The 27,910-nt window shown below is 47.8% G+C and overlaps 2 protein-coding genes and 1 long non-coding RNA gene across 7 annotated transcripts in view; 1 reads left to right on the top strand and 2 right to left on the bottom strand.

The window, feature by feature from the left end:
* Positions 1-1,210: 1,210 nt before the first annotated feature.
* LOC150044826 (uncharacterized) lies at positions 1,211-21,024 on the bottom strand. Its single transcript, XR_016533020.1, has 3 exons — positions 20,645-21,024; positions 19,282-19,373; positions 1,211-2,314 (listed from the first exon to the last, which is right to left on the bottom strand). It is a non-coding gene; the product is annotated as an uncharacterized LOC150044826 (long non-coding RNA).
* On the top strand, positions 18,695-25,571 carry Gpx3 (glutathione peroxidase 3). The gene is made up of 5 exons (XM_090320711.1): positions 18,695-18,883; positions 22,083-22,236; positions 23,950-24,067; positions 24,397-24,496; positions 24,684-25,571. Exons 1-5 carry the CDS (start codon positions 18,797-18,799, stop codon positions 24,903-24,905), a joined length of 681 nt encoding a protein of 226 aa, XP_090176837.1. The 5' UTR covers positions 18,695-18,796; the 3' UTR covers positions 24,906-25,571.
* A 643-nt stretch (positions 25,572-26,214) lies between these two features.
* Tnip1 (TNFAIP3 interacting protein 1) overlaps positions 26,215-27,910 on the bottom strand; it is a 36,085-nt gene continuing 34,389 nt past the window's right edge. For 3 of the 5 annotated variants that reach the window (XM_090321223.1, XM_090321222.1, XM_090321225.1), the window contains exon 18: positions 26,845-26,973. In XM_090321223.1, the coding sequence (XP_090177349.1) occupies positions 26,939-26,973 (35 nt within the window). In that variant the 3' untranslated portion in view covers positions 26,845-26,938. Of the gene's footprint in view, positions 26,974-27,910 lie in introns of all 5 variants that reach the window. The other 2 variants (XM_090321224.1, XM_090321226.1) reach the window with 1 other exon arrangement.

Here is a 27,910-nt window from a genome sequence, read left to right as displayed (position 1 = left end):
AGAATTACTTACAGGAATAAGCCACGAATAGAATTACTTACAGGCATAAGCCACGAGTGCCAGGCTCAAAGCAGGATTTCTTGAGTTTAGGAGTTTGAAGCCAGATTGAGTCAGAGTGAGATCCTGTCTCAAAAAAAAAAAAAAGTGCTATTTTGGATAATAAATAATGTGTTCAACTTTCACTCTGTCCAAAGGTAATAATAAACATAGAGTAATGATATATTTGTCTCCTATCTATACCCTTAATTCTAGTCTACTCAGATATACATTACTGCCTACTCAACAGCTCTTGGATGTCTACCAGACACTTGGAATCTAATTCTACTCCCTACACAATACACCAAAACCTCTTCTGGCAGCACTCCATGCAGCCACTGCCATGCACAAAGCTGCTTGAGCCACAAGGTTTGAAGTCATCCATAATGCTCTATGCTTTCCACAGATACCATGATCCTACTTCTTACCTCCTCACCCTCATCCCCCACTATTTTTCCTATTTTTGTCAAACATGGGGCTTACACTGAGAGCCTGGGCACTGTCCCTGAGTTTTTGTTTTTGTTTTTGTCTTCCCCACTCAAGGCTAGTGCTCTACCACTTTGAGTCACAGATCTACTTCCAGTTTTCTGGTGCTTAATTGGAAATGAGTCCTACAGACTTTCCTGTCCTGGCTGGCTTCGAACTCAGATCTCAGTCACCTCAGTAGCTAGGGTTATAGAGGTATGAGCCACTAGCACACAGCTCCTACCCCATTATTATTATTATTATTATTATTATTATTATTATTATTATTATTATCGTTGTTATTTTGCCAGTCCTGGGGCTTGAACTCAAGGCCTGAGCACTGTGCTAGTACTCTACCACTTGAACCACAGTGCCACTTCCATCCTTTTTTTTTTTTTTCCCTGTTTACGTGGTACCGAGGAATCAAAACCAGGGCTTCATGAATGCTAGGCAAGCACTCTATCAATAGGACTTATTCCCAGCCCCCTCTCCCACTATTCTGATCCAAGACATTACTATCTCTTGCCTGGAGCATTTGGGGGACCTCTAATTGGAGAGCTTTTCTGCTCCTGTTGTGCCCAAAGTTCACAATCCCCCGAAAGACCACCAGAGTCCATGACCAATGCAAGCAACAAAGAGCTGTTTACATTAGCAAGCTCGAGCTTGGTCCTCCGTGCCTTAGAAACCAGTGACACTTGGAGGCCCCGAGTACAGAATTAGCACAGCTTTTATAGTACAGAATAAACAGGTTTTAGTTTTCATTCTCACAGCCTCATGTTTTAGTTAACTTTTACATAGAGACATTTCACAATTTTTTATGTTATGGTTTCCCACGGAAGTTTAGTCTTAGGTGTCCTTGCTAGCTGTGGGACACAGCTGTAGTCCTAGAGATGACCTTTGAATGTCCTTGCCAGCTGTCTGAGTAAACCACTGATGGAGCAACTTACAGTTCTCCTGAGAAGAGGCAGTCATGGGATTTCTCCGAACTTTACAAAATGGAGACTGCTTAGAAATAACTTTTCACTGAAGTTCATCAAACTTCAAAATTAATTTAGGCCTCACACTCCCACTATAGCCAATTTGCCACACAGCACTGCAAATCAACTTTGCAAAAGATATATGCTGGTAATATCCCAGAGAATTCATCCCAAGCCTGGAGCTCCTGTCATCCTAGCTACTCAGGAGGCTCAGGTCTGAGGATCGTAGTCTGGGCCCAAAAGTCCATGAGAGTCTTATCTCCAATGGACCACCCGAAAACTGGAAGTGGCACTGTGGCTCAATGTGGTAGAGCACTAGCCTTGAGCTGAAGAGCTCAGAGACGGTGCCTAGGCCCAGAGTTCAAGCCCCATGATCAACAAAAAAGAGAAAGAAAGAAAGAAAGAAAGAAAGAAAGAAAGAAAGAAAGAAAGAAAGAAAGAAAAGGAAAGGAATCCCAGAATAAAATCCAAAATGCATATCTTGGTTTCTAGGCAAACCATATCATAGGACCTGAGATCAAGTACTGGCATACCTTCTACCTCATTTCCTTTCATTTCAGCCTTCCTACTAGCTTCACCCAAATAAGAGTATAATCAGAATGTGATGCCTCAGTCTGAATCCCCAGAGCAGGTGAATGTGCTCCCTCACATGGCAAAGAGGATTTTACATATGGGAGCCTTTGGATCAAAATGGAATTTCAGTCAGTTTGGTTTTCCTCTTCTCTCTTGGAGGTGGTAGTGTGTTGGCATGGCAGGGGCTCTCAAATCTTCTTTGTTATTGTTCTCTCTCAGCTCCTGAGCCTTTTGAGGTCTCACTTAATCCCTGTAGGATGACCCTGTAATAATGATGACTGTGATTAGAATGGGATTAAGAGAGTAATTAGGAGACTGTTAGCACAGCACAGTGCTAATAGAAATTGTTACTGATTTAGAAACTGCTGTGACACTGGCAATGTGTTTTGTTCCATGTGATATTGCTAAAAGCAAGTTTGTGTCTCTGTTACATTCTGTGGCATTTACTCAGAATATCAAATATATAATGCTTTTTTTTTTTTTTTTTACCAGTCCTGGGGCTTGAACTCAGGGCCTGGGCACTGTTGTTGGGTGTTCTTAAGGTTAGTGCTCCTCCATTTGAGTCACAGCACCATTTCTGGCTTTTTCTGTGTATGAGGTACCAGGAAATCGAACCTAGGGCTTCGTGCGTGCCAGGTAAGCACTCTACCACTAGGCCAGGCTTCTGGCCCCATGCTTATTGTTTTATTGTGCTGGTCCTAGGGCTTGAAGTCAGGGCCTGGGTACTGTTCCTGAGATCTTCAGCTCAGCACCACTTCTTTTTCTGTGTATGTGGTACCAAGGAAACGAACATAGGGCTTCATGCATGCTAGGCAAACACTCTACCACTAAGTCACACCCCTGGCCCCTCTGAATCCTTTTTGTGTCAAAGAAGTCCTTGCCTCCCAGAAGAGAAGTTGGACTGAAAAGATGGATATAGCTGGAGTGCTTCTGCCATCTGGGAAAAAGGCCCTGGCTTCACACTCTGCCAATCAGATGTGCTTATCTAGGATTCTGAACCTGAAACGAATGACACAAAGCCACACAGACATTGAAGGCTTCTTTCTGGTGTCAGTGGCAGCAGCACCAGGTTGGCAAGGCACAATGAGACCTGTGTTGCCAGCTCTTAGATCCAGTGTTGAATACCAGGAGTGACACCCGTACAAGCCGAGGTTCTTGTGTTCAGTGGCAGCAGAGGTAGAGTCCCAGCAGACTAGACTGGCTTTCTGCTTCTACTGTTGTTGTGGCATTGTCTGCAAAACTTCTCTTTATTCCTGCCAATTTTCTAGTGAACCTATGAGCCATCCATTAAATACTATCTCAAGAAATTCATGAAGGCAGGAGAGGAGGCACGCTGCTGCAGTGGCTCATGCCTGTATTCCTGGCTATTCAGGAGGCTAAGATCTGAGGATGATGGTTCAAACTCAGCCCAGGCAGGAAAGTTCAAGACACTCCCATTAATCAAAAGGAAGCTGGAAGTGGTACTATAGCTCAAAGTGGTAGAGTGCTAGCCTTGAGTGGAAAAGCTCAGGGGCAGCACCCAGGCTCTGAGTTCAAGCTCCACAATCCCCCTCCCCAAAGAAAAGCAGTCACCTTTACCTTTCCATTGGTCAGGTAATAAGTATATTTCCTTTCCCACAATATCATCTGTTCCCTTATTTTTTCCCATTCCCTCCCTCGCATCTTCAACCACGAGTTGCAGAGTTCCCTTTCATCCATGTCCAGTCACTGTGCTATCCTTTCATAGTTGTGAAGTTATTTAGGATAATGAGATCACCATTTGGAGGTTCATAATACTCTATATCACTTGAGCCACAGTGCCACTTCTAGCCTTTGCTGTTTATGTGGTACTGAGAAATTGAACCCAGAGCTTCAAGCAGGCTAGGCAAGCACTCTACAACTAAACTGTATTTCTAGTCCTTTGGCTGAGGTTTAATGGATGGTTTAAATGTTATCCACAAGGGGGAAGCAAATGACTGTGTTAAGAATTAAGAAAAAGAAGGACAGAGGACACGGTGCTATGACTGGCAAGCGAGAGGGCTTGACTTCTAAACAAAGTGTCTGGGTTTATGGAGGTGAGAGGGTTGCTTAGAAAATGGTTCAGAAGCAGGGTGCTGGTGGCTCATGCCTGTAATCCTACCTACAGAGGAAACTGAGATCTAAGGATCCTGGCTGGAAACCAGCTCTGGTAGGAAAGTCCATGAGACTCCTGTCTCCACTTAACTACCAGAAACCCAGAAGTGGTGTGATAGCTCAAAATAGTAAAGCATTAGTTTTGAGTAAAAAAAAAACCCTCAGGGACAGCGCCCAGGCCCTGAGTTCAAGCCCTATGACTGACAAGAAGAAAGAAGAAGGAAGAGGAGGAGGAGGAAGAAGAAAAAAAAGAAAATGTGTTCAGGTGCCCAAGACTGCCTTAACCCACAAAAGGGCATAGGCTCTTACCCACTAGGAGGTGCTGAGATGGAATGCAAACTGTCCTTGTTTCCTATGACTGATTTCCTCTCTTCACAGGCCCTGGTGTAAGCTCACAGCTGAATATTCCCAGCGTTCAGCTCAGCTCTAGGTCCTGTGCTGGGAATGCTAGGAAGCACACAGAAGTAAATGAGAGGACCCCTGCCTTCCGAGATGATCAAACTTCTACACAGATAGCTGAATGACGAACACCATTATAAAGAAAGAGGCCCAGGGCAGGCAGGGAATTCACTTTGTCAGGGTGGCTGGGCATGACTGTGGGGGGAGAAAAGTAGGATAACCAGAGCGGAGGTGTATTTATTTAGTGTGTACTCTGGGAGCAAACACTAAATAAGCCCTTTACGTGCATGTCTCATTATAGCTCTTCATGGACGACCTGCAGCGCTGTGGCTAATGGCAAGGGGTCAGTTGGAAAGTGAGAGAGATGGAAGCCGAAAAGACAGAGAGGCCAGAGGGAGAAAACTGGAGCCAGCCTAGCTAAGGCTTCCCCCAGCCAGAGATTTTACCTTGCTTTGTTTGCAAGATAGAAGCAGCCAAAGCAAATGACATCATGGCTACTTTATAAGGATTAATTTGGTGCATTGTGTAAGGGAACAAAGACACTGGATAGGGGGTTATTAAAAATAATCTAAGCCAAAGATAACAAGGAAGGAATGAAAACCACAAGACATTACACAGATAAAATCCACAAGCTGTGACACTTCAGTAGATGGGGAGAAGAGAGAGGAGACATGATTATGCCTCTATGTTTGGGCAACTGAAAGAATGTAAGACTCTGAGTTCAAGGCTCAGGTCTGGCAAAAAAAAAAAAAAAAAAAAAAAAAAAAAAAAAAAACGAAAAGAAAGGAAAGAATAGAAGAAAACTAGCTAGCGGTAAGTGGTGTTGTGGTAAAACAGTAGCCTTGAGAAAGCTCAAGGACAGTGCCCAAGCCCTGAGGTCAAGCCCCTAGGACTGGCAGAAAAGAAATGACGTCCAATGCGCACAAGCAAACCTATGAAGGATGGGTGAGGGGAGGAGCAAGTAAATAAACCATAAACCATCTAGCTAGAGTGCTTACAAGCCAGATAGATCAAAGGGCCTGACATGGTCGGATCTAAAAAAAAAAAAAAAACAACAGTGAGAAACGCAGATTATAGCATAATTATAATGTATAATAATACTTGTGAAAAAAGAAAAGCTAAGCATATTATATGGTTTTGTTTTGTTTTATGCCTGTCCTAGGGCTTGAACGCAGGGTCTAGGCACTATCCTTGAGCCTCTTTTGCTCAAGGCTAGCACTCTACCACTTGAGCTACAGCACCACTAGCAGGCTTTTCTGTGTATGTGGTACCAAGGAATTGAACCCAGGGCTTCACACATGCTAGGCAAGTACTCTACCACTAGGCCATACTCCCGGCCCATATTGTATGCTTTTAAAGTGATACATGTTGGCACAGAGAAAATTCTAGAAAGACTAAGCATGGTGCTAATTACATCACTAGTTGTGCTAGAGGAGACTACTTGTGACAAAAATAGAGAGTAGCATGGACTAAATGGGATATTAACTGTACCTCTTATATTTTAATTTTATTAGTTAGAGTGGAAAGATACATTACTTATATGAATAAAACTTCTCAAGCTGCTTGAGGTGTAGCTGAATCTAGCAAGCACTTACAGCCCTGAATTTCAAACCCTAGTCCTACCTTTTTCTTTCTTTTTTTCTTCTCCAACTATTGGTGTGTGTGTGTCCTAGAGTTTGAAATCAAGGCCTGGGCATTGTCCCTGACCTTTTGTGGCTTTTTGGTAGTTAACTGGAGATAAGAATCTCACAAGAGGGCCGGGAGTTTGGCCTAGTGGTTAAAGTGCTTGCCTAGCATGCATGAAGACCCGGGTTTGATTCCTCGGTACCACATATATAGAAAAAAGCCGGAAGTGGTGCTGAGGCTCAAGTGGTAGAGCTCTAGCCTTGAGAAAGTCCAAGGACAGTGCTCAGGCCCTGAGCTGAAGCCCAGGACTGGCAAAAAAAAAAAAAAAAAAAAAAGAATCTCACAAGAGTCAAACACTGGTGTCTTATATCTGTAATCCTACCTACTCAGGAAGCTGAGGATCATAGTTCAAAGGTAGCCTGGTCAAGAAACTCCACGGAACTCTTATCTTCACTTAATTATCCTAAAGCTGAAAATGGTGCTGTGGCTCAAGTAGTAGAACATCGAGGAGAAGAATCTCAGGGTTAGCACTCAGCCTGAGTTCAAACCTCACGACTGACACAAAACCAAAACCAAAACTAGTCTCACAAACTCTCCTGTTCCCAGCCAGCTTCAAACCTCGATCCTCAGATATCAGCCTCCTGAGTTGCTAGGATTATTGGCATGAGCCATCGATATCCAGCTCTCTAACTATTTCTTTAAAAAGATAGATTCAATGAGAGTGAGAAATGATGGAAAAGATAAAGACATAATCTGAGATTCTGGGAGGGGACATATTCCTGGGAATTCTGGAAGAAGTTTCTAGAACACAAGGCAGGGGCAGGGAGGAGATTGGTGGCATTCGGCAATCCTGCAGAGACAGCACCAGCAGGATGAGTCTTGTGAACTCTGTTTGCTGTCAACGCCTTTCCATTACAGCCACAAGCTCCTGTGTCCTTGAAAAGTCCCATGTTCTAGGTCTCACCACTTGCCTTGGAACGAGGCCGTGTTTGTTCTGTTCTTGCTGGAGTTGTAAATACCCCAAGATTTTCCATCTAGATCTTGTGTTTGGACATGCCCTATGCTTCCCAGAAACTCTTCAGTGGTTTTTCAGTGTTTTCATTCTACTCCGGCAGGCTGCCCAGAATATGCACGTCCTCCCATTCCAGTGTCAGCAAACACCACCTCTTTTACCCTGTTCAAAACATAAATCCTGGCCGGGAATGTGCCCACAAAGCCCTGGGTTCAGTGGTAGAGTGCTTGCCTAGCATGCACGAAGCCCTGGGTTCAATTCCTCAGTACCACATAAACAGAAAAAGCCAGAAGTGGTGCTGTGGCTCAAGTGGTAGACTGCTAGCCTTGAGAAAGCTTAAGGATAGTGCCCAGATCCTGAGTTCAAGCCCCAGGACTGGCAAAAATGAAAATAAAAATAAGTCTCATTCCAAGTCTCTCTTTCTTCCCCCTTCTGCTCCTTCCTCTCTCTCTAACACACTCTCTCTCTCTCTCTTTCTCTCTCTCTCTCCCTCTCTCTCTCTCTCTCTCTCTCTCTCTCTCTCTCTCTCTCTCTCTCTCTCTCTCTCTCTCTCTCATTTTCTCTGCCACCCCTTCTGTCTCGTGATAGGATCTCACTGTATAGCCTAGACTGGTCTCCAATTTATGATTTTCCTGTGTCAGCCTCTTGAGTGTTGGGATTATAAACATGTACCACTACACCTGGCTCTAAATCGTGTGTGTGTGTGTATTGGTACTGGGGCTAATTTTTTTTATTTATTTATTGCCAATCCTGGGCCTTGAACTCAGGGCCTGAGCACTGTCCTTGGGCTTTCTCAAGGCTAATGCACTACCACTTGAGCCACAGCACCTGGGTCTTCATGGTTGCTAGGCAAGCACTCTACCACTAGGCCACGCTCCTGGCCCTGGGGCTAATTTACTTTTGTCAGTTTGGAGCTTGAATTCAGGGCCTGTTCCTAAGCCTCTCTGTGCTCAAAGTGCATTTGAGCCACAGTGCTTTTTTGAGTGGTTAACTGGAGATGAGAATCTCACAGGAATTTGATAGGGAAGGAGGGAAAACCAAGACGGGTGGGGGGTGTGGGGGGGGAGGGAAACGGGTACCAAGACATGTGAAAGGGTATCAATGTATGTGAATTAATGCACCTTCTATCTGGCAAATATCATGTAACCCTTTTACTAATTACAATAAAAAAATAAAAATAAAAAAATAAAAAAAAAAAAGAATCTCACAGGGACTTTTCTGCCTGGGATGGCTTCAAACTTTGGTCCTAAGATTCAACCTCTTGAGTAGCTAGGATTACGAGAGGGAGCCATCAGAGCCCAACCGGTAACCTATCTTCTGTTATAGGGTATTGGTCATTACCCCTTATGTTGGGTTGAAAGAAATGAAGAAATGGCCCCTTCTTCTGTCTGTATTGTGTGTGTGTGTGTGTGTGTGTGTGTGTGTGTGTGTGTGTGTGTGTGTGTGTGTGTGTGTGTTACTGGAGTTTCAACTCAAGGGTTCCTGCTTTTCCTTGATTTTTCACTCAAGGCTGGTGCGCTAATGCTTGAAACACACCTCTACTTCCAGATTTTTCCCTCTGCCAGTCCAAGGGCAGCTCTCTACCACTTGTGCTACAGCCCCACTTCTGGCTTTTCCTGTGTATGTGATACCAAGGAATTGAACCCAGGGCTTCACACATGCTAGGCACTCTACCACTAGGCCACGCTCGGGGCCCCCTGTGCTCATTATAGACAGTAGCTAAGTAATCTCTCAGCCACCCAGGTCAGGGTCATCATGACACTCATTTCACAGCTGAGACTTGCTGTGGCAGACTGACCTAAGGTCACGCAAACTGGTCAATGGTGAAGAAGCATGGATGGAGGACTGGTCCCAGTGATTGGTTGTAGGATGAAGGAAATGATGGGCTGGACTAGGAAATGACTTTTCAGTTCAGTTTCCCAAGTACCTTTTACCATCATTATTTCATTTGATTTCACCCAGGGCTCTAATGGCTGGGGCCATTAAGGAAAAATAATGGGATGAGTCAGTCTAATTGACTGTTTGTAATGCAGTCTTGAGCTGGGTGGCAAAAGAGTGAGAGTGGGCAGAATGCATGCTCCGTATCACCCCCCCTCTAGTCCAGTCCTTTAAGGATCATGGGTTCCTGGCAGCCAGTTCTCCCAGTCTGGGAAATTCTTGGCCAGGCATCCACGGCTCTCCCAAATTTGTCCAACCCAGCAGATAAAGCTAAGTGGAAAGCCAGCCAGGTTCCTGGGGTTAATAAACAGGTTGTTTATAGCCAGTGGAAGTCACAGGGCTGGGGATGGGGAGAGGGGGACAGGAAACGCCAGACCAGAAGGTCACTCTGCTGGTGAAGGTGGAGCCTTCTGGGCTCAGAAAACAAACTCTGTGCCCACTGCCCTGGCAGGGGGAAAACAAATACCAAGACCTCTGATTCTCTTCCTTCACTCTTCTCCCTGTGGCTCTCCTTCTCCTCTCTGCTCTCCTGTCACTTCTGTAGTGGATGACATACATTGTCCCACAGACACACCCCATAACTCCTGACAACTAATTTATGGCTCTGAGCCTCAGTTTCCTCCTTTGTAAAAGGGCCCTGGTAGCTAATACCTGTAATCCTAGCTACTCAGGAAGCTGAGATCTGAGGATTGTGGCTCAAAGCCAATCTAGGCAGAAAAGTCCATGGACTCTTAGTTCCAATTAACTATCAGAAAACCAGAAATTGAGCTGGACCCCAGTGACGCATGCCTGTTGTAATCCTAGCTACTCAGGAGGCTGAAAAAGAAAAAAAGAAAAAGGTAAGGAACAGCACCTGAGTTTAAGCCCCATTATTGGCATATATACGAAAAAGAAACTCCCAAATTAGATCCTCCCTTCATTTTTTTCATATAATTACTTATTACTCAACAAATAATTGTTGTTGATGTTGTTTGGTATTGCTTCTTCATTGTTGTTTATTTGGTATTGTTTTTTGTTTTTTTTGACACAGGATCTCTATTCAGCCCAGGCTGGCCTGGAGCTCACAGTCCTCCTGTCTCAGCCTCTCAAATGCTAAAACTACAGATGTAATCTGAATTATGCTATCCTATTTCATTGAATATTCAAGAGGAATAGCAGCCAGGTAGGAGGCTCCGTGATATACCCATAGCCTACTTTCTTTTCTTTCTTTCTTTCTTTCTTTCTTTCTTTCTTTTCTTTTCTTTTCTTTTCTTTCTTTCTGTGGGTCACGTGGCTTGAACTCGGTCTGGGCGCTACCCCTGAGCTTTTCAACTCAAGACTAATAATGCCCTACCCCTGGGCCTGGGTGTTGTCCCTAAGCTCTTCCGCTCAAGGCTACCGCCCTACTCTGGAGCCAAGCCCCACTTCCCATTTTCTAGTTTTCTAGAGGTTAATTGGAGATAAGTCTCTGGCCCTTTTGTGCCCGGGCTGGCTTTGAACCTTGATCCTCAGATCTTAGCCTCTTGAGTAAGACAGGATTATAGGCGTGAGCCACCTGCCTGGCTCAGAGCCTACTTTCTAACCCACCCCAAACTGTGCAAACTGTCCAACCATCTGCCTTCTGCAATGCCTCTCCTGGGTCAGCTCATGAGAAACTGTGCCCTATGGATGGGCAGGCATGGACAAAGTTTTAGAATTCTGGTTTCTTGGTTTCATCTCTTAAGGGAATTCAGGTTTAGTAAGAAGGGACTTGTCTAGGGAAGATAATTGAGATAGAGTGAGGCCACTAGACTTTGTCTACAATTTTCTCAAGTATGATAGGAGCCCTCTAAGTTGGGAAAGGGGTAGGAAGAATGTGGGCCTGACCTGGCCAGCTGTCAGCTGTCACTTCCGTTGGATGCACAGGGGGTTTGTTTATTGGCAACCACAGGAAGTCAGCTGACGTTCGCTTGCCACTGAGAGACCATTTTGTGAAGGATGTCAGTTGCCATGACAACATGACAGCCTCCCTGCCGAATTAGAATCTAGAAAGAGGGTTGGGAGTTTGGCCTAACGGTAGAGCGCCTGCCTAGCATGCATGTGGACCCAGGTTCGATTCCTCGGTACCACATACATAGAATAAAAGCCAGAAGTGGTGCTGTGGCTTAAGTGGTAGAGCTCTAGCCCTGAGAAAGCCCAGTGCTTAGGCCCTGAGTTCAAGGCCCAGAGCTGGAAAAAAAAAAAAAAATCAGAAATAGAATCTAGAAAGAATGAAGAGTGGAGGCAGGGAGACTGGCAGAGACGACTCAGAATAGGGGGAGGGGACATAGGGGACATATATTGGGTTCTAACAACTTATAAATACCTCCAAGTTCTGAGACTGAAACTCTGGTATGTGGTCTGCAAAGGATGCCTGTAGAACTGGCCCCTAATAAAAACTCTGGACACTTGCGTCTCTAAGGAGCCTTTCTGGACCCAAACAGTCTTTTACACACATGGTGACACTGCAGCTGGAGGAATTAAGCACCTCTGTGTGAGTCAACTGGGAGAGGACTCTCAGAAGCTTATGTCTGGTTTTCTCTGGACTCTGTCCCATGCACCCTGTCCCTTAGGCAGAACCGGTCACATTTTATTGTCAAAGGTTGTGTTAGAAGGATTATGTATTATGCTCTGTGAGTCCTCGGGGCAAACTGCTGAAGTTAAATGTGGTCTTTGGGGACTCCCAACAGGACAGAGGATTCCCTTTCACAGAGTCAGCCCTAACTCTGCATCATCCACTTAGGAAACCAGCCCTGCCCAATAAACACATGAGTCACACATGTAATTGAGAGTCTCCTAGGAGCCCCATTTTAAGAAGTGAAAAGAAACAGATGGCTATTTGTGTGAGGGAGGCGAGGGTTACTAAGGACTGAATCCAAAGCTTTGTGCATGCTAGGACAGTGTCCTATCACTGAGCTACAACTCCCCTTTTCATCTCATTTTGAGTTTCCAGGATCAGGATTACAGGTGTACATACTAAACGTTGCAGAAGAAATTACGTGTACGCCTATATTTTCTTTAATTCAATATATTAAAAACATCATCATTTGAACATGTAATAAAAATTACTTGCGGCTGGGAGTTTGGCCTAGTGGTAGAGTGCTTGCCTAGCATGTACGAAGACCTGAGTTCAATTCCTCGGTACCACATACATAGAAAAAGCCAGAACTGGTGCTGTGGCTCAACTGGGAAAGCTCTAGCCTTGAAAAAGCCTAAGGACAGTGCACAGGCCCTGAGCTCAAGTCCAGGACTGGCAAAAAAAAAAATTTACTAAGACATTTATACATTTTTTTGGAGGTCATAATTGGGTCAAAAACTAGTGTGCATTTGACACTCCCAACACATTATCACCTTGGATGAGCCACACTGCAAAGAGCCCAGGAGGCCCACACTGCATAAGGGCTGCCATGCTGGGTGGTACAAACTGAGAGTTTACTAGCAGGGAATCTGAAGACCACATATCTGGATCAAAACCCTAGTTTGGCCTCTTACCAACAGTATAACCTTAGGCCAAATTACCTGACCTTTCTGTGTTTACTGTTTCTTCTGTGAAATAGGTACAGTACTGCTAACCATCTCATGAGGTAAACGGGGTTTTTCATAAAGTTCACCAATTTCCAGGTGTGGGTGGCTCACACCTGTAACCCTAGCTACTCAGGAAGCTGAGATCTGAGGATCACAGTTCAATGCCAGTCTGGGAAAGGGAAGTCTGTAAGACTCTTATCTCCAATTAATCACCCAAAGGCTAGAAGTAGAGCTGTGGCTCAATTGGTAGAGCACTAGCCTTAAGCAAAAGAGCTCAAGCATAGCACCCAGGCAGTTTTGGGATGTTTAAGCTATTGAGTGACTGTTAGACAGTCAATCCTCTTACTATCTTTTTTTTTGCCAGTCCTGGGCTTTTTGCCAAACTCTCGGCCCCTCTTACTATCTTAAATCTTGGTACATAAGTACTGACATGTTCAACTTCTTGATCCATAGATAGGAAAAAGAAAAAGAAAACATACTCAGAATGTGGAAGGCATTAGTCTCAGAAGAAAAAAAAAATCTCTGCTCATCCACTCTCCTCTTGATGGACTGGTTCTCTACCTGCTGGCTGACTCTGAGATCCTAGCTGCCAGTCATTCAGGAAACCAGAAGCTCCATGGCCCCACCTGGGTTCTGTAATCCCTGCCTGATTACAGAACAGGGCCAACTGTTTGATGTTGGCACCAATGTGATGGGTGCAGGGTGGAGGAGTACTTCTATTCTGCTGCTTTCATGGGGATGCATCTGTTGGAATGGCTGACCTATTACTGACTCCAGAACTGAAAGCTCTTACTCAGCAGGGGTAGAGGCTGCTGTTTCCCCGTTCTGGCTTGTACAGCCTCTCTTGTTCATTAACTCTTGTTTCTGTCTTTCTTGAAAACACGATGCATTGGCATTTTTTTTAAAAGCCTTCGATTGTCATGTGCCTGTTCACCCATCAGCAGACAGGTGAGTATTGCGCTCCCTGTAAATGTCTCAAAACAAGAGTATTAAAAAAATAATAATAAAGTGCAGTGGTGTCCTTCAGGGATGCAGAGAAGCATGTCCAAAGCTTGGATTTAAAACTAGCTTCTTGTGGAAGTCGGGAGTTTGGCCTAGTGGTAGAGTGCTTGCCTAGCATGCATGAAGACCTGGGTTCCATTCCTCAGTACCACATACACAGAAAAAGCCGGAAGTGATGCTGTGGCTCAAGTGGTAGAGCGCTAGCCTTGAGAAAGCTCAAGAACAGTGCCCAGGCCCCGAGTTCAAGCCTCAGGATTGGTTTAAAAAAAGTGTTGGGCCTTAGTCTCATGCCTGTAATCCTAACTACTCAGAAGGCTGAGCTCTGCGGATCATGGCAGGAAAATCCATGATACTCTTCTCTCCAATTAACCACCTAAAAGCTGGAAGTGGAGCTATGGCTCAAGTTGTAGAATGCTACCCTTGAATGAAAAAGCTAAGGGACAGCACCCCAGGCCCTGAGTTCAAGCCCTAGGACTCATGCAGTCCTCCCATCCAACTGCTCTTATAAATCAGCCAATCCCCAGAATCTCTTGTTCTCAGCTGACGCCTAACCAGTCTTGTGCAGCCAACATTGCTAGCACATAGGGATCTGCAGATCTGTGCACCTATATGCTGAAGACTACTTTATTTGGCATTCGTTGATCAATATTTACAGCAGCTAATTCCTATCACATCCTCTTGGAGGAATAGAAATGAAATCTTTGTGAACCTTCCAATTTAGGGCACAAAACAGACAAACTAGAAATGGTAACTGTAGCAAATGATTGATATAGAAAGTTTCAGATATTTTTGAAAAATCCAGGAGACTTGAATGAACGTGTGTGTGTGTGTGTGTGTGTGTGTGTGTGTGTGTGTGTGCGCGCGCGCGCACGCATGTCTGTGTGTCTGTGTGCTTGTACTGGGTCTTGAACTCAAGGCTTAAGCTTCTTTCTGACCAAGGCCACAGCTCCACTTCTGGATTTTTTTGGTAGTTAACTGGAGACAAGTCTTATGGACTTTCCTGGCTGGGCTGGCTTTGAACTGTGATCCTCAGATCTCAGCCTCTTCAGTATCTTGGATTACAGCGATCTACCTCAATTCACCTCTTTTTTTGAGAAGCTGAGGCAGGATAGATCAGGGAAAACAAGGCTTGGGAAATGACAGCCAGGAATTCAAGACAAACACTATCCTGGAATAGTGTGATTAAAAGTGCACACAGACTATTTTCTTTGCTTTAAGCCTTATACTACCTCAATAGTCTACAACTTTTAGTAAAAAGAAAGAAACAAGAGCAGCAGTTTTGTCCTGATCATGTCTGCTTGCCCAAATTGATGAGTGTGTTCTGGGTATCTTTTTTTTTTTTGCCAGTCTTGTGCTTGGGCTCAGGGCTTGAGCACTGTCCTTGGACTTTCTCAAGGCTAGCACTCTACCACTTGAGCCTCAGCACCACTTCTGGCTTTTTTGTATGTATGTGGTATCAAGGAATCGAACCCGGGTCTTCGTGAATGCTAGACAAGCACTTCAACCACTAGGCCAAACTCCCAGCCCTGTCCTGGGTATCTTAAACAGAGGTAGTATCTGATGCTGGCGGCTCATACCTATAATTCTAGCTACTCAGGAGGCGGAGATCTGAGGATCACAGTTAGAAGGCAGCCCGGGTAGGAGGTGTGAGATTCTTATCTCTACTAAACTACCAAGAGTCAGAAGTAGAACTACGTGGCTCAATTAGTTGAGTGCCAGTCTTGAGCAAAAAAGCCTCAGGGACAGTGCACTGAGTTCAAACCCCTAGGCTGGCGCGCGCACGTGTACACACACACACACACACACACACACACACACACACACACACACTACAGTGTATTTCTTATAGAAATATAGTTATCCTAATTCCCCCAGGGCACAAAAAAGATTTTTTTTTTTGCCACTCCTGGGGTTTAAACTCAGGGCCTGGGTACTATCTCTGAGCCTTTCTGTGCTCAGGGCTAACACTCTATCACTTCAGCCCCAGCACCACTTCCAGCTTTATTTGTGTAGGTAGTACTGAGGAATCAACCTCAGGGTTTCATGCAAGCTAAATAAACACTTTAACACTAAGCCACATTTCAGGTTCTGAGAGACACTTATCTCCAATTAATCACCAGAAAACTGGAAGTAGAGCTAAAGCTCGAAGCAATAGTGTGTTAACCTTGAGCAAAAGACTTCAGGGACAGCACTCAGGCCCTGAGTTCAAGTCCTACAACTAACAAAAAAAAGTAGCCAAAGGGTAGATTTGATTTCTAGAAATAGAACAACTGAATCTAGCATTTTCAGTGATATAAACTATATTTCAATGAAGTTGTTTAAAACATAAAAAAAAAAAGCTGAAGCACCTGTGGCCCATGCCTGGAATCTTAGCTACTCAGGAGGCTGAGATTTGAGAACTGCGGTTCGAAGCCAGCAAAAAAGCTAAGGGGAGGGGCTGGGAGTTTGGCCTAGTGGTAGAGTGCTTGCCTAGCATGGACGAAGACCCGGATTCGATTCCTCAGTACCACATACATAGAAAAAAGCTGGAAGTGGTGCTGAAGCTCAAGTGGTAGAGCTCTAGCCTTGAGAAAGTCCAAGGACAGTGCTTAGGGCCTGAGCTCAAGCCCAGGACTGGCAAAAAAAAAAAAAAAAGAAAAAAGAAAAGCTAAGGGACAGTGATTGTGACATTAGCAGAGAGCCCCAAACAAGAACTGGAAAAAGATCAGTTAGAGTGGCAGGTTGAAAGAACTGCCATCAAGTGTGTTTGAGGTAGACAGAGTATGAAGAACTTGACACAGTTGAAGTGAGTGGATTCAGAGGGCATTCCCTGAAGCGTTAAGGAATTTAAACTTTAACCTGAGAGCAATTAGAAGCTGCCTCGTGGTGAACACTATCTTTCAAAACATTCATCTCCGGGAACAAACAAGCCAAATGTACTGAAAAAAAAAAAAAAAGACTGCTGATGAATAAAGCTTGTGCATACCAGTACTGGTAGTTTACACCTGTAATCTCAGCTACTCAGGAGGCTGAGGTCTGAGGATTATGGTTCAAAGCCAACCCAGGCCTGAAAGTCCATGAGACTCTTATCTCCAATGAACTACTAGAAAACAGGAAGTGGCACAGTGGTGCAAAGTGGTCGAGTACTAGCCTTGAGCTGAAGAACTCAGGGACAGCGCCCAGGCCCAGAGTTCAAGCCCGATGACAGACAAAAAGAAAATGGTTTCTGACAAATTCCATATATAGATGTTTGTGCCTCTAGGTAATTACAAACCTCAAAAGACAACAGAAGATAGAAAAAAGTCCAGACTGGCGTCTAAAGACCTGAATTCTGGTCCCCTTTTCAGCATTCATTTGTTGAGTAAACTGTTCTCTGTCTCCAAGTCTCCCTAAATTGTAGTGTTGGAATAAATAACATTTACGGAATACATATTTTGGGTCAGCCTGTGTCTCTGCCTTGTGCATTTGAAGACTTTGTGGCCTCTGAGGTTTGAGGAAGGGGAAACTCTGTGAAGAATGGGAACACATCAGGATATCACAAGGACCCTGATTTCCTGAATTATAGTAAAGACACCGCATCTCAAATCAGGAGATTTCTAGAGGGGATCTAGTCTTAGGACTCACATCACCAAGCCTGAACCCAGGCTTTGGATGTCTGAAGGCAGATTCTCTACCTCTGCACTCCTCTCCCCTGCCTGCCATTGAGAGATGGGGTGGGGCTCTTGTCAGATGCCCAGTCACAAGCTCTGGTTTCCTGTCTGTCCATGGAAGTGTTCCTGGATATCCCATACCTACAGCTGGGCTTACTGGAAAGTATCTCTGAGCAGAGACCAATGTAATGATTGATGATAGCAAACGTTGAAACCTGCTATGTTCTAAGCCCTGAGCCAAGCACTGCTCATGAGCTTCCAAAGAGTTCTGGGCTAAGTCCATCACTTAAAAGCATACCATCCAGAAGGGCCTTAGAGATCATTAACTACAGAGTTGGGGAAACTGAGGCAAAGAGAGGAAAAGCAATGTGTTCAAGATTCAGGGTGAGGTTTTTTGGGGGGGTAGTACTGGAGTTTAAACTCAGATTCTCACATTAGTAGGCAGGTACTTTACTACTTGAATTATTAGTTAGTACTAACTATTACTATTAATATTTTGGATAGGGTCTTGTATTTTTGTCCCAGGCCCGCCTCAGATCGCCATTCTCCTCCCTATGTCTTCCATGTGTCTGGAATTACAGATGAATGATTTGTTGATATGGAATCATTCTAATCTTTTTTTTTTTTTGGTGGGTCATGGGGGTTGAACTCTGGGCCTGGGCACTTTCCCTGAGCTCTTCAGCTCAATGCTACCCCTCTACCATTTTGAGCCACAGCTCCACTTCCAGTTTTCTGGTGGTTCATTAGAAATAAGAGTCTCACAGACTTTTCTGCCTGGTCTGGCTTTGACCATGATCCTCAGATCTCAGCCTCCTGAGTAGCGAGGTGACAGGTGTGAGCCACCACACCTGGCTTTCTTCCAAACTTTTTTTTTTTTGACCTGTGGCTTGTCTCCAACAGCAATCCTCTTGATCTTTGTATCCCATAAACATATAAAGTGTATCTGTCAATTAGAATAGAGGGACAGACAGATAGACAATGTAGGAATAAATGTAGCTGAGGTGTCCCTAAGTCTTCTATCCAGGGAGAAAGGACTCATTCCAAACCCCAGCGCCCCACACTTTGCTTTCTAGGTCTAAGTTCAAATCTGGCTGAAAATGTAAATACTCTAGTCTAGGGCAGGACCAGAGATGGATGTTTTTAAAGCCTAGGGTTAATTGCCTCCCAGAGCTGAGCCTTCCATCCGTTTTGGGGGGGGGCGGTGGCTAGCCTCCCCCCCCCCCCGACTGGGCTTGCACAAGGCTGGGCCCACAGGGGAGGGACGGGACTCGCTGATGTCACTGTCGCCGGGGGCTGGGGAAGGGGGGGGGGGGAAGGAGGGGGCGGGCCCGACTAAGCCCCTGAAAATCCTAGCCGCCCTGCGATTGGCTACACGCGCCCCGGTGCGGCCGCGGATTGGACATCGTCGAGGGCTTGAAAGGTGGCTGGGCGCTTGGGACACCTCAGACGGACTGTGGCCGGGGATCCCACCGCTTTCCACGGCAGACGGACGCGCTCAGCCCGCCATGGCCGGGTTCTTCCGAGCCTCCTGCCTCCTCTCCCTGCTCCTGGCCGGCTTCGTGCCGCCGGGCCGGGGACAAGAGAGATCCAAGGTGAGTTAGCTCCTCCGAGGGTAGGACGTGGGGCTCGAACCCCGATCCTAGCCGTCCATCGCGGCGGCGGCGGCCAGGCACCTGTCTCCCCGGGCTCCCGCCCTGAACTTTGCCTCCTCCCCACCCCATGCGCCACGGGAGTTCCATCCTATCCAGACCTGGGGTCTCCAGGTGGCAGAAAGAAGGGGGAAGAGGGATCTGTCACATTGTCGCCCCCACTTTCCTCTTGGGGTCCCCCGTTACATGCATATGGCGTGGGTACCAATCGTCCCACTGTGGGAGGGCCTGGAGAGGGCGGGGCACCCCCCCAAAAAAAAAGACCCCCCTGAAAAAGACCCTCAAGCCTGGCCCTTCCCGTTCCCGGGAGACTGACAGGGGAGGGAGAGGAGAGGCTGTACCTGGCGGTCCGGTCTTGGGGAGCTGCTGTGGTTGGCTGTTTTAGTCCAAGAACTGCAGATACAGGTGCACATGTTCACGTGGACCCTGGAGCCTGGGGGAGAAGAGTAGAGATCTGGGTTAGGAAGAGTTTTGGATTGGCAGTGGGGAACGTTCTGGATTCCGAGTCTCTACCTCTTTCTGGGTCTCCCCTTTTTCCATGTGTGCAGGGGTGGAATAGGGCACAAACAAGTTAGGGCCTCAGAGAGGCTGCTGGGAGAAGCTGCTGTCTCAGAGTCTCACCACCCGAGCAAACCTGGTAGACCAGGTCTCCAAAGGAGAGCCAGGAGAGCCAGAATGCCCCCTACCCTCCAGCCGCCCAGCTTGTGTGTCCCTAAGCTGGAGTGGGGACAAGGAGGGATGAGTCAGCAAGTGGCCCTGTGTGGTTATTTGGGGCTGGGTGGGTCCTATAAATCTCTCCTCATCACCAGGGTGCGAGGCAGAAACTAATAGAGACCCAGAGTGAGAGAGAGAGAGAGATAGAGAGAGACAGACAGACAGACAGACAGAGCCAGAGAGACTATGTTTTCGACTACCTCCCAACACATATGCACACATGCATGTGCGCACACACTCACACACACGCCAGGCAAAGGAATTCTCCAAGCCTTTATTCTAAGATCTTCTAAGTTCATGATGCTGTTTCCAAAATTCTATCTATCTCTCTCATTCCCAAAGCAGGGTACCCTGTTAAAAGCTCCTTCTTCCTCCTCCTCCTCCTCTCCCTTCCTTCCTTTTATTTTTTTGCCAGTCCTGGGGCCTGAACTCAGGGCCTGAGCACTGTCCTTGGACTTTTTCAAGGCTAGAGCTCTACCACTTGAGCCACAGCACCACTTCTGGCTTTTTTCTATGTATGTGGTACTGAGGAATTAAACCTGGGTCTTCGTGCATGCTAGGCAAGTACGCAACTACTAGGCCAAACTCCCAGCTCTAAAGCTGGGTGTTTATGACTGCAAAAATCCTTCTACCTCCCAGCCTTGTTCCTAACCAATGGCTCAGAGGCATTTTTCCCCCCCTAGATTGAGCACTAGTGTCTCACTCCTGTAATCCTTGCTACTCGGGAGGCAGAGATGTGAGGATCGTGGTTCAAAGCTAGGCCAGGCAGGAAAGTCCGTGAGATTCTTATCTCCAACCAATCACCAGAAAACTGGAAGTGGTGCTATGGCTCAAAAAGGTAGAGGACTAGCCTTGGGCAAGCCTTGCGTTCAAGCCTCACCCCCTCCCCGCAAAGAACACAGTACACAGTCAAATGAGGCCAGCACTATGGAATCAAGACCTATCATGTCGGCTTGAGAGAAGCCAGGGAGAGGAAAATTCAGCACCTACCTTGGAGGGCTGAAAGTATGAATGCAGACTCCGTGAGTAACACATTAGATTCACGTGGTTTCCAAAGAATTCTGGGAAGGACAGAATGAAGAACAGGGTCAAGTTTGGGAGTGAGGTGTGATCCTAGCATTCACAGCCAGCCAGGACTTGCTGGCTAATGGCAGCTTGGGCATGCCCATCTTCTCTCCCAGGTCCCTGGAGTTGAGATGTCCTAGGACTTGTCCCCAAGAGAAAGGTATGATGAGGGACCAGGTAGAGAAGGGGGAAGGCCCAAGGTGACTCAGCTCCAGGGATATGTTCTGCCTCCTAACTCCAAGGGAGGGGCCAGCATGGTGGGAATCCTCCTTCCCTTACTGTAATTCCTCCTCCGTCTAGCTTTTTGGCTGCCCAGGCTCCTTGGCCTTGCTGTTAGATAACAAGGCTGCTTAGATGCTAGAGAGACTGAACAGCTGCTGACGTGTGCCTGGGAGCCTAGTAACAGCTGGTTTCTAGGTGACCAGGCAGAGAGAATCATGGAACCACAGGCTGAAGGGCTCTTCAGACAGCCCTGAATTGGACTCCATCTTACAGTGGAGGAACTGGAGGCTGAGAGGGAAAAAAGATGCTAACCCAGAGTGAGAGGTGTGTCAAGGCCTGGAAGTCTCCAGCCTCTGAGGCTAGTCTTCCTTTCCCAGCATCCCAGCAATGGTGTGGTAGGATGGGAGAGAAGGAAGGGGCCTTTGAGTGTCATTCTCCCCTCCCTGCCACCAACTCTCAGGCCATCAGGGAGGATGGAGGCGCCCCCTGCTGCCTGTCTGGTCTCCTCTCCTCTCCCTCTTCAAGGCACTGGGCAGTGACTCTGCCCAGTGTGGACCATGCTCTTATCTCTGCTAACTTAATAGAGCCTAAGGCCTAAAGATGGTCACAGTTAAAAGCCTAAAGGTGGTCACTTGTCCCTCCATGAAAATCGTCATTGCCTTACCTTCCCCATCCTGAACCTAATGAGGGGACCCTTTTATTCCACCCCTACCTGAAACTGTGCCCTAAAAGGTAATAATACTCCCCTTATTTATGAGCTCCAGTTATTTAATTTCATAGCTATCTAGGCAACTCCAGGACTTTTCTCCAGGACTTTTCTTTTCCACTATTTCCAGAGATCAAGTTCAGATGACACTGGAGGAAAAGGCATGCTGTGGTGTATTGGGGCTCTAGACTGCCAGGACCCCAAATTTGTCCCTCACCCCCTCTCTCCTTCACGCACACACGCACACACACATGCACATACAAATCATTATGAAATATTCCATAACCATGATCAGTTCTATTTCTGATGGGGGTCTGGCCCAGCTACTTTCCTTCTGGGGACTCTCTGCTTAACTTAAAGGTAGACAATTGGACAACTGTCCCATCCAGCATCGTTCCAGCCCTAACTGCTGCTTCCATTTTTTTTCTCTTTCAGTCTAACTGCCATGCTGGCATAAGTGGCACCATCTACGAGTATGGGGCTCTCACCATTGATGGAGAGGAGTACATCCCCTTTAAGCAGTATGCTGGCAAATACGTCCTGTTTGTCAATGTAGCCAGCTACTGAGGTTTGACAGACCAATACATTGGTAAGAGCCCGCCCTCCTCTGCTGTCTTGTTTAGGACTCATGACACCAGTGTAGGCACACGTCAATCACAGGAGCTTCTGGGTCAGGAAAAAAGGAGGTGGCTGTGGTTGAGAGATTACAAACCCATATCCCCATACTCTACTATGTTCCCCAGTTTCCTAAAGTCCACCAGGCAAGCTTGAGGTCTGATTGCCTTTGAATATATTCTAGAAGATTCTAGATCCTTCTAGTCCCTAAGTACCTAAGCTACCTTAAAAACGAAGAGATAGAGTTTGCCTAAGAGGCTCATCTTCTCCCAGCTTCATCCACCTTGGCCTAGTCTGGAGAGCTGGCCACTGAGGCCCCAGAGTATGTGGGGACAGAGAAAGGGGGATGAAGGGCAGGCTACATACAACAGCATATTCTACAATAAGCTCTAGGCTGGGAATGTGGCTTAGTGGTAGAATGCTTCCCTTGCATGCATGAAGCCTTGGGTTCAATTCCTCAGTACCACACACAGAAAAAGCTGGAAATGGTACTGTGGCTCAAGTGGTAGAGTACTAGCCTTGAGCAAAAGATACTCAGAGATAGTGCCCAGGCACTGAGTTCAAGCTCTAGGGCTCAGCCCCTCAGCCAGCCCTTCTACTCAATCAACAGATGAGGATACCAAGGCTCAGTAGGGAAAAAAAATCAAACAACTTAACCAGCGCTACAAATCTAGCTATTCAACTCAGGTCAAATGCTTCAAGGTTTTTTAACATCCTCTTTTCCCCTCAGTTGGGGCAGAGGAAGGAGCCCACGGGAATGAATAGGCAGGCCAATGGCTTCTGACAGCACCTAAGAAAAGATCCACAGAAGGCTGGAAGGGTGGAGCTGGCAGGGGTTGGGAGTGTGGTGAGGGTTGGCTGACCCTGAGCTTGCCTACCCCACACAAGCAAATTCCTGTGGGAAGGCAGCAGTGCAAGGGCCAGTGCCAGTGAGTGTTCTGTTCCAGATGTTTGTCTAGATCTTGGAACAGGCTAGGGTACGTGTGAGCAAGAGACAGGCTGGACATTGCATACAAGGCCAACGGGTGCTAAGGAAACCAGGGAGCTGGCCAAGACCTTGTTTTGCTTCCTGAATGCCCAGAAAAGGGTTGTGAGGTCCCCCAGGGAAGGCCTCTGCCTTCTGTCCAGAGATGGATGGCTCTTGTTCCTGAATGTTCTGAAGACACCTTGTCCTTCGCCAACCAGCTCAGTTACTGGGCCTTGGGCAGTGGTCTGGAGCTGGTTTTGGTATTTTTCTGTGCTAGCCCTGGGGCTTGAACTCAGGACCTGGGCACTATCCCTGAGCATTCTTGCTCAAGAATGGCTAGTTGAATCATAGCTCTACAACCAGAATTTTGGTGGTTAATTAGAGATTAAAAAAATCTCATAGACTTTGCTGCCTGGGTTGACTTTGAACTGCAATCCTCAGATCTGAGCCTCCTGAGTAACCGGGATGAAGGCATGAGCCACCGGTGTCTGATAAGGTGGTTGTTTGAGAAAGGATATTTCTCTCTTCTCCCAAATTTCCAGTCCATTTGTAGCAGGACCTAAATCCCAGCACTGCCTCAAGTCCATTTGGGTGATTCTGGGCAAGCGCCCTCCTCCTCAGGCTTCTCATTTCAGCTGTATGGTGTGAGCAGGGGGCAGAGGTATCTGAGGCAGGTCTCCTCACCACCAGGGCCCCATCTCCTCCCTCTCTCTGGCCTAGAACTGAATGCACTACAAGAAGAGCTCGCACCATTTGATCTGGTCATTCTGGGCTTCCCTTGCAACCAATTCGGAAAACAGGAGCCAGGAGAGAATTCAGAGATCCTAGCCAGTCTCAAGTGAGTGCTTGCCCTGTGACCCCAGGAAGCTACACGCCCTTGATGGACTCGCCCCCACCCTCCAGGCCACCCAGAGCCACCCCCTGCTCCTAGAAAACCTGTTTAGTGGGGGTGGGAGAGGCACAGGAGGGGACTGGAGAGTAGCTGCCCCAGCTAGGTATACTGGGCATGACAGGAGAAGGTGGTTCTGAGGTATGTGGGGTGTGGTGGCAACTGAAAAAGATGACCCCACACCCATGTTCCGTCTATGCCCATTCAATGGCTCACTCTTCCCTCATTGCCGGGCTATGTCTGTCTCCTCAGTCCCCATTTAAAACCATTCCTCACAGGCACGTGCGGCCCGGTAGGGGGTTCGTCCCGAATTTCCAACTCTTTGAGAAAGGGGACGTGAATGGGGAGAAGGAGCAGAAGTTCTACACTTTCCTGAAGGTGAGTGGGTGGGAAGCGTTCCCCGCTGACCTGGGCTACCGGCCCCAGCCTGCAGATGGCGCCCGGACCCCGTCTTCGGTGTCTCCCCGATGGAGGCCTGGGGAGAACGGTGGGATGGAAGGGGCCGGGAGGCAGGAGGGACCCCCCCACCCCCCACCCAAAGCTCCTCTTCCCATCCCTGCTCCAGAACGCCTGCCCTCCCACGGCGGAGCTCCTGGGCTCCCCTGACCGCCTCTTCTGGGAGCCCATGAAGGTCCATGACATCCGCTGGAACTTTGAGAAGTTCCTGGTGGGGCCCGACGGCAAGCCCGTCATGCGCTGGTACCACCGCACCACGGTCAGCAACGTCAAGATGGACATCCTGGCTCACATGAGGCAGCAGGCCGCGCGGAGGGCCCACGGGAAGTAACCCAGCCCGCCCGGCCCCACCCCCGCGCAGGGACTCTTCAGGAGGGGACCCCGCTTCCAGTCACATCAGACCGCCGCCCGCCACCCCCCACGGTTGGTTCTTTACTACCCAAGGCCCCACCCTGGCACAGCCCCTACCTGCACACAGCCACGCCTGACCTGTCCCGGTGCCCGAGGCTGTGTACCACGCATGCGCTTGCGCCTGCGCTGTGCGCGTGCTGGACATCAGTCCTCGCTCTCCAGAGCCCAAAGTGGGAGGGGGGGGGAAGAAAAAAAAAAACCTAACACTACGGTTCAACTGCCTCAGTGGTATCACTGGAGTCCCTCGCTACCCGCCCCCTTCTGCCCAGCCTCTTCCCTTCCTGAAGAGCCCTCCCCTGAGCCCCCAGCCCTACCCCACAGTGCTCCCTGAGATCAGCCAAGGCAGGTTCGAGAGTGAGGACCACGTTCCCAGAGTCAGGCGAGGCGTCTCCATGAGGGAGGGGCCCGAAGCCCTGCTGGGCGGGCCTCCCCTGAGCCTGTCCGTGGGGCCAGCCCTTAGTGCATTCAGGCTGATACCCCCGGGCAGGGATGCCACCCCATGCCTTCTGAGGACGTGCCCTCTCCTCTCGCCCTGTCCACGGGCACTTCTCACACCTGTCTGCCCAGTAAAGGCCTTTCTACAGCAGTTGAGTCTCTTGTGGTGCTTTCTTCAGCTGAGGGGAATGGGGGAGGTAAAGGTTGAAGGAAAGTGAAATTGGATGCTCTGGGGTCCTGCCCTGTGGCTTCTACTTAGATCCATAATTGCTCCTCTTACTCAGCATCTGGAATTTATGCACCAGTTCACATCGGCTCTCATCCTTGCCCATGGTTCTCATAGGAAGCTGGGGATGAGCAGGTGTTGAGGGTCTCCTGATGAGTAAAGTGAAAACTACAATTTAAGCTGGGCATTGCTGGTTACGTAGGAGGCTGAGATCTGATTGTCGTGGTTCAAAGCCAATCTGGGCAGAAAAGTCAGTAAGACTCATTTCCAGTGAGCCACCAGAAAACCAGAAGTGGTGTTGTGGCTAAATGGTAGAGCGCTGGGCCAGCTTAGGGACAGCATCCAGGGCCTGAGTTCAAGCCCCGTGATGGATCAAAACAACAAAGAAACAAAAACTAGAATCTAAAGCCAGGTCCCCTGATTCTTCCCACTGCTCCTGAGGGCCCCCCAAAGGCCAGTGATGCTCTCAGGAAGATGGGAAGAGGTGTGTGGTGGGCAGGGCCCAGGACTAATGGAAAAGAGAACCTTAGTCATGACATGAAAGAAAGAATATCAGCCACAGAAGGGAGATCTTCCATTTGGATTTATGTCCAAAATTCGTGCAAACAGTTGCCTAGAGACAGCCACCCCAGTGCAGGCCGTTGGCACCACAAACCGCCAGCTGTGAGGGCGGAGGGCCGAGCAGCTTCAGGCTGGGGGCCCCACAGCAGACATGGTTGATGTGGCCTTGATCCCAGGCTTTGATGGCTCTTGCAAGGCCACTGTGGGTGGCAGTGAAGTGCCCTGCATCAGATCCTGTGGTTATCCTGTGCTCTACAAACCCATTCTTCCTGCAGCTCCTCCCTGAGGTTAAGGGCATAGACTACAGAGCTTGAAGCAAAAAACGACACACACGCACACACACGAATTGGATGTGTGCCTGGATGGGCCCCAAACCATTGCTGTGGAGGTCTGAAAAGGTCTCAGTCACATCTCATGCATATGGTGATGTCCAGATGCTCTCTCAAAGTGTGGCAGATCAATCAGCCTCTCTCCACTCAGCAGCACGAGGCGGAGTAGTTGAGTTCTTCCTGGCCCAACCAGAAGAGGAGCCCCAATGGAAGGCCACTGGGTGAAGTTTTCACGGTCTCGGACACAGTCTAGGGCTGGAGGTGTGAGCTGATGGCTCTCATCTCAGTCTCCCTTCTCCCAGAGGCTCTGGCCTGGCAGAGCCTGTGGCCTCTAGTTTTTTGGAAATCTGTGGTCCGCTGGCTCTGCAAGACGAAGGTGGAGCCCAATGATACATGCTGGTCTCACTGAGGCCCCTCATGGTCATTTTTTGCAGATTCTAAACAAACAAAAGTTTTTAGAACTTAAACGGTGGCGTGGTACAGTCAGTTTGGAAAGTCTGACCTGGAAGCAGGGAGTACTTAGCTAGCCCTGAGTACTACTGAGTGCTGGGATTCTCCTCTCCAGGCCCATATGACCTCTCCATGGAGGGAAATGGGGCACAGAGGGGTCTTAAAGAGACTTGTCCAAAGTCCCAGAGGTGGGAGGTAATAAGCTTAGTCAGTCTAGTTCCAGATGCCAGAAGTAAGCAGCTCCTTCAGACAACTGGCCTTCTCCTCTAAGCCACCTTCCTCCACTTAGCAACCAGACTCCATATTTTCCTCTGGGGGAAAAGACTGGTCAGTTCGATCCTCTGTAAGCACCAAGCCTCCCCACATCTTCCATCACCTGTCCTGTGGGCCTCTGCTTGCTCTATACCTCCTGATATAGCCAGCTCTATTTCTGCACACCTGCGACTCTTTTTTTTCTAGAAAGTTCCATGTCATGCTGAGATGGACGTGGCTTCCATGCTGCTACCCATTAGCTGTGATTCTGCACCCAAGGTTTCATAGGTGAGGCTGTGCCTCCAGCTTTACAAGAGTCCTGCAGGGGTTGGAGGCAGTCACTAGGGCTCAGAGTCTCTTCTTGGCTAGCAAGTGTGGGAGTCAACTTCTTATGGCAGGCACTGTGCCTGGAGGGAGCTTTCCAAAATGCCAACCAGCTTATGACACTGCTTTAAGATGAAATAATCCAGGGCCAGGAGTGTGGCCTGGAGGTAGAGTGCTTGCCTAGCATTCATGAAGCCCTGGGTTTGATACATGCCCAGAAAAAGCCAAAAGTGGTGCTGTGGCTCCAGTGGTAGAACAGCAGCCTTGAGAAGAACAGTGCTGGTCCCAAGCTCAAGTCTCAGGACTGGCCAAAAAAAAAAAAAAAATGTAGCAGTCCCCATGATCCTG

Source organism: Megascapheus bottae, chromosome 29 (assembly GCF_031878675.1).
Source record: "Megascapheus bottae isolate mThoBot1 chromosome 29, mThoBot2.hap1, whole genome shotgun sequence".
Taxonomy (NCBI): domain Eukaryota; kingdom Metazoa; phylum Chordata; class Mammalia; order Rodentia; family Geomyidae; genus Megascapheus; species Megascapheus bottae.
The sequence above is the reverse complement of the archived record's forward strand: the minus strand, read 5'-3'. Positions and strand labels throughout refer to the sequence as shown.